Here is a 6638-nt window from a genome sequence, read left to right on the forward strand (position 1 = left end):
CCTTCTCTTGTGGAGGCTGAACAGGTTCAGGTCCCATAGTGGTAGTACTTGGCATAGTAAAATTTATTGTCTGTACCTAGATTGAGGTTTCAGTTTCTTACAATTTTCATAGAATCATAGAAAATTAAGATTGGAAGGGACCTCAGGAGGTCATCTAGTACAACCCCCTACTCAAAGCAGGGCCATCCATAACTAGATCATCCCAGACGGCGCTTTCTCGAGCTGAGCCTTAAAAACCTCCAAGGATGGAGATTCCACCACTTCTCTGGGTAACCTGTTCCAGTGCTTCACCACCCTCCTTGTAAAAGAGTTTTTCCTAATATCTAACCTAAACCTCCCTTGCTGCAACGTGAGACCATTGCTCCTTGTTCTGTCATGTGTCATCACTGAGAACAGTGTAGCTCCATCCTCTTTGGTACCCCCCCTTCAGGTAGTTAAAGGCTGCTATCAAATCCCTTCTCAGTCTTCTCCTCCCCAAACTAAATAAACCCAGCTCCCTCAGCCTCTCTTCATAAGTCATGTGCCCCAGCCCCCAAACCATTTTCATTGCTCACCACTGGACTCTCTCCAACTTTCTGTAGTGGGTGCCCAAAGCTGGACACAGCACTCCAGATGGGGTTATTGACTACTGGAACCCGCAGGTCTTTTTCCGCAGAGCTGCTGTTTGGCCAGTCAGTCCACAGGCTGTAGAGGTGCATGGGATTCTTCCCATGGTAACCTGCTGTGTACCAGAGGGTATGTGGCACAGGTGTTCCCCAGGGACAACTAGCAGAAGTAGAAGGTGCTCTGCTGCTAGTTGTCCCCGGGGAACCAAACAGCCGCACACATGTGGACGCAGCCCATGAGATTTCTTTTGGCCCAGTCCTCCAATTTGTCTAGGTCACTCTGAATCCTAGCCCTACCCTCCAGCATATCTACCATTGCCCCCAGCTTGGTGCCATCTGCAAACTTGCTGAGGGTGTGCTCCATCCCGTCTTGCAGGTAGTTAATGAAGATATTGAGCAAAAACAACCTGAGGACCAACCCCTGGGGCACTCCACTTGATACTACTTGATATTTTGTTCATATTCAATATATAATGCTAGTAAAATGTTGGCAGAAATGTACGGAATACTCTGAATATTGTGATTTGCTGGGACAGGAGTCAAGCAGCATCTAATAACATGATCAACTTCATGGGTTTCTGCCAACTGAATGAAGCATACTTCATCATATTGGTGTTTGCTATTAGAAATTCAAAAAGACAATTATTTTGCTATAAAAGTTTGGAAATAATGGTAATTTACTGCAACTAGTTAGGGATTGAGAGAATAACAGCCTTACACAGTTCCCTTTCTGTGTACAAAGTAAAAATGTCTCTACTTTGAATAACCCAAGCCAATAGTCATTGTTCTGTTAGCCTGCAGTGCATGTGGTTTGTGTTGGGTAAAGTGTGAAGAAACTTTCTTGTAACGGATGGTGTATAGTTGTTCTGCAAAGCTAAATGATGTTCATAGGATATATTTTATGGGCTCTGGCTTTCAACATCTCTTTCTCCTGCAGTTTGTTTGTCTCTAATTGAAAGCTCATTGTCTGTTCTCTAAATGCTGTTTTAACATGACAAAAAGTATGTGTTTACACCACTTGTCAAGCTAAAGCAGCATATGTGGCACATCTATGACAAAAATGTTGCTATTTTAGACAGCAGCTTTTGTCATGTGAAAATGTTTCTGCACCAAATTTTAACATGTATACAAGGAGTGTACTTGGTAGCCATGTTGGTCTGAGACAAGAAGACATACAAAAAACTAGAACTCTTGGTTCCAAAATGATACCTTTTTATTAGACCAACTGGGAAATTGCAAGAAAACTGTCCTTTTCTGAAAGCTTTCAGGATCAAAGTCCCTTCATCAGGCTCTGGGAAAAGTATAGATGGTACAAGATGGTAAAAGTCCCTGTAGATAGGGAATAAACTTAATTTTTGCACAGAGGGAGCTGAAGATGGAAGGCTGTCTCCCTCTGGGGCCATGAGAGTGTCTTACATATATACAATGTACTTGGACCCCCAGTGCCCCACTGTACTCTTTCTCCCTCCACTTCACTTCCAATCCTCCAAGGAGGAGGGAGGGAGAGAGCACAGATTGCTCCATTACAGCCTGCCCAGCTAGTGAGTCATCAGGGAGTCCTGCAAGGAACCCTGTCATCACCGCTGTGACTGCCACAGCAATGTCTTTTGCAGCAGCCACTGCAGAGCTCTGGCAGGGATGGCCATGCATCAAATTCCCCTTGTCACTGCCAGAGCCTCCTCGAAGACCTGGTGGGAAATGGCTTATAGGGCTGCAATGGCTTCAGCTGATCTGGCAAGCCTATCAGTGTGGCCTGTCTTGCTCACTGAAGTGCTGCCTAGGGGTGGAGAGTGAGCTGCCTTTGCAGTGACTTTGTTGTGCTCCCTCCAGGGGGTTGTGCATGTCTACATGCTCCACGGTGATCTATTTGTATGTCAAGGGCCTCATTCAACAAGTTTAAAAAATGTGTTCCTTTATATCTGGAGAGAAAAAAAAGTTTGAGCAACAAATGCATGTCACTTGGTGTGGTCTTGCCCTTGCAAGACACTATCAAACAAAGCAGCCCATCCTGCAGGAACGGACAGAGTGCTTACATTTACTACAGCATTTTTATTCACTTCTGTCTTTCTTCAAGGAAAATTTCAAGTATATTAGCATAACCTTATGGAGCTCTCCAAATCAGTGATAGCAGTCATAAGCTTTGAGGCCTGGTTGTGGAAAGCATAACAATCCAATTTGAATGTAAAAGCCAATACATTTAGTGCAGGATAAGATTATGTATTCCAGCTTGAAATCATTTTCTGAAATGCAACCATGGAAGAGGAAAGTGGATTTGGATTAAAATAGACTTTCAGAGCAGTATAATAAAGAAACTAAATCTGTGGCACAAAGGCATGTTGGTTTTACAGTGCTTTAGCAGTTATCTTGTAGATTAAACACCTGTTGTAATCAGTGACATTTTAATTGCTTTGTTTACCTTATTTATTGGAATACAAGATGAGCTCCATTTCTCCCCCCCCTCCCCATCAGGCTGGGGATAAAAGCCTCTTGGCTTACATTTGCATAGACCTCATTAAATACATTGTTTCTCATTAAACTGGTGCCAAAAGCACCATGAGCCTAGCAATAGAAACCAACCATGAAGTTGATTAAATGTAGTCAACACTGAGCATAACTTTAAAACACAAGGCCCACATTGAGTAAACATGCTGATAGGACTCTACCACAAGGATAAGTTAGTGCAGCTCATCTGAATAAGATATACGGTAGTGCCCGTTGAGTGTGGTCCCCCTCAGTGCTCACTCTTTTTCAAGTCATAGTGAGCTACTCCATTGTATACATTTTGACTTCCTCTTCACTCCCACAGCTGAGCTGTACCTTTTACCTTTCCTTCCCACTTCCAGTGATTTCTGTTTCTTCACCAGTCTTAAATTTCTGGGAAACATCACCAAGTGGGGCCCCAAACAGTTCACTCAGAACCTCTGTCATCACCTCTCTGAGCTTGGTATGTATGCTTAGTGTGGCCCCACCACCCATGAGGTGGGCGGACCAGGTTGCCCTGCGCCTCATCGGTATGTACATTTTTGGAAGATTCCAGGACTTGACAAGAACACCCAGTTCCAGTTATGAGTGTGTGTGGGGAGATGGTAATTAGCACATGGATGCTTGGGGGGGGCAGCAATCTGGATTATACACACATGTTGAGCAGTGCGGATCACCATGGCTTGAAACATTGTTGACTGCTGGGGCCCAGCCCAATGAACTGTGTGGTAAACCACGAGCCTTTTGGCTTTGGACTAATGTCATGTATAGTCCCTAGCTTACTTCTGTGGCCATACAGCTAAGGCCAAGCAAAACTCAGGGGCATCCAAACCCCAAGCCTCCAGTCTTGTGTCTGCATGTAGGATGCCTGGTAAAGGATTTGGAAGTATCTGGAGCTCCAAGCTGGGGTGGAAGATACTTGCCAGTAGCAGGGCCACATATAGTTCTTGAATGATTCAAACTGATTTTATCTGACCTGAAACATGAAAAAGTTTCCAAAAAAAATAGTTTGTACTAGGTCTCAGTAAGTACAAAAGTGCTGTGCTAAAAATTGCAGTAATTTAAAAAAAAGGTAAAATGCATCAATTCTGGATGACCTTGGTCTATGGGTACCATATGCAAATTACTGCAGCTATGTTTATTTCAAGGTCAGTGTTTTCAAATTTGCTCCTCACTTCCATGTGCTCAGGGAGAGCAGAGTCGGATATTAAGCAGGGGTGGGAAGGGGCTGCAGGGGGAAGAAGCTGGGAGGGAGGGTGCAGAGGAAAGGAGGCTACTTGACACCCCAGATTTATTTTCCCTGTTGTAGCAATAGGAGGGGGACAAATTCAAGGGAAACCTTCTATAATTAGATTCTATACCTAGAAAAATATAACAAATTTATAAATTTTCCATATATAGAATCTTATTATTGGGGGGTTATCTTATTTTTCAGTATTTAGAAAAGTGAAACATACTTGTATGGCATGTCTACGCAATGCGGAGGACTGAAAAATTTCATTGAACACCAGAGATGTTTGGTTTCAAATCAAAAATCGCTCAGTGGCTTCAAGGAAAAGGGACTCTAACTTCCATTAATTCTTATTGTTAAAAGATAAGCATATGCAGCTCATTCATCTCTCCTTGAAAACAGAATAGTATCCATCAGATCTAGCAGTGATATACTGTGGATTAATCATGGCTACTCTAAACTGGAACTGCATAAAATATGTGTAACTTAGAAGATGTGTAAACAATTTAAGTGTGTTATGTAGAGTATTTATGATCAGAGGCAGGCCTTCACAGTTTGGGCAATGGATATATAAAAATTGCAAATTAGTGTTAGGCAAGTTTATTTAAAAAAATGCACCTGGTATGTCTAGATTTTTAGTTCTAAAATGTTTGGGACATGGTGATGACTGTTTGTACCATCTCTTACAGGGAACAAATGAAGTTCTGCGACCATATATTGCTCTGACGGGTATGCAGTATGCCGGCAAAATCTTAACTAAAAGAATAAAGTATGTTTTTTTTCCCTTGCTTATATCCTTAATTTGCCTCTAACTACAACTGATAATCAGTAAACTGTTCAGTTAGCAGTAGGTGAAAGCAGAGATTTTTGTAATCAGAAACTGGATAAAGAGTTTTGTTCAAACAACCTCAATGTTTTGTAGAAGGCAGTTCAGCAGTACTTGATGTTTTTTGTTAATAAGCAACATATGTACATTTTAGAATGTTAACCAGTATTTTAGAAACTTAAAAAACCCCACATATTACAAGGCTTAAGTTTATGTGGATGGACTAAGATGCAAGTCTTTCCTGTAATACTTGTAATTAGTAAATCATATTTATTAATATTCTTAACAACTACCCTTGTTGAAAGATAGCTGTAGCATCCAAAAGTCAGTCATAAGAGAACTCTGGTATCTACTATCTAGATTCCATAGGAAAAGTGGCTATACCTCCTATCTATGGACTATACTAACCTCTCTGAAATATAATGCTCATATCTTTGGCAGGAAGCTTAGCATTCTGTCTCCTAGCATATTGTACACCTGCTAACCAAATTGCACAGTATAAAGCAGCAATTCTCAACCAAGCTGCTGTGTGAGACCTTTGCAGGGATGTCACAGTGCTGGTGCCGAGCAACCAGGCTGAGCAGCTTTGCATGCCTTGTAAACAACCAAATGAGGAGGTAGGGGCACCTGGTTCTACCACAGCCCTTCCAAGTCTGGCCTCCTACACTCCTCTCAGAACCAGGTGCATGGGGCAGGTGGAACCGCTAGCAAGAGGGGGCTCTCCTGCCTGCGTTAGGCTCACCTGACTGCGCATGAGGTACAGTTGTAGCAGCAGTGCCCTGGGTTCAGCTGAAGCAGCACAGTAGTTGTTCTCAACTGGAGTGCTGCCATTTTTTAAAGATGTTATAGAGGGTACCCTGAATCTAGAAAAGTTGAGAAATGCTGGTGGTGTTTGGTGGTTTTGTGAAGCACTCAGTGTGCTTGTCGCTGCTCGAACCTAGTACAACACACAGTTTGTTTTATGCTGAGCCGGTACAAATGTGACAGTTGGTACAGCTTTGCAGCTACATTGGCAGTCAAAAGCAAGACCAGTCTGCTCCAAAGAGCTTGCAGTAGCTCAAAGCCAAACACCAGTGTCATCACCATTCAGAAATGGAGCAATGAAGAGTTGTTTCAGGGAAAGAAACTTGTTCAGTTTGTCAGAGATGGGACTTGCGCAAACCAGTTTAAAATGTTCAGGTCCCTGCTTCATACCAGCTCTTTGTTTAGCATGCAACTTCTTGTGTATATGTTGTTTTTTATTTTCTCTCCCCTGTCACCTAGTTCTTTTCCTATGCATGTGATGGGGGCTGAGGGGCAAATGTAGTCTTCACAGCATTGTTTTTGCAAATTCTTCAGGGAATTCAGGAAACTGAAGGCTACATTCATGACAGCATTTCTAGGACAATTCTGGGACTCGATAGGCAAAAAAGTTGATTTAGGACTGGTTGGTGATAAGGGTGTGATGCATCCCAGCCTAGAGGTAAGTAACAACCCTCCTTCTCCCCCCCCCCCC

General features: G+C 42.7%; 1 protein-coding gene across 1 annotated transcript in view; it reads left to right on the forward strand.

Annotated features, from left to right (window-relative positions):
• Positions 1-6638, forward strand: part of ACAD9 (acyl-CoA dehydrogenase family member 9) — a 92214-nt gene that overhangs the window by 70124 nt on the left and 15452 nt on the right. Inside the window, exons 14-15 of the mRNA XM_019504617.1 lie at positions 5007-5086; positions 6482-6605. Coding sequence (XP_019360162.1) covers positions 5007-5086; positions 6482-6605 — 204 coding nt within the window. The remainder of the gene's footprint in view (positions 1-5006; positions 5087-6481; positions 6606-6638) is intronic.

Source organism: Gavialis gangeticus, unplaced genomic scaffold (genome assembly GCF_001723915.1).
Source record: "Gavialis gangeticus isolate Ggan-Ray unplaced genomic scaffold, GavGan_comp1, whole genome shotgun sequence".
Taxonomy (NCBI): domain Eukaryota; kingdom Metazoa; phylum Chordata; order Crocodylia; family Gavialidae; genus Gavialis; species Gavialis gangeticus.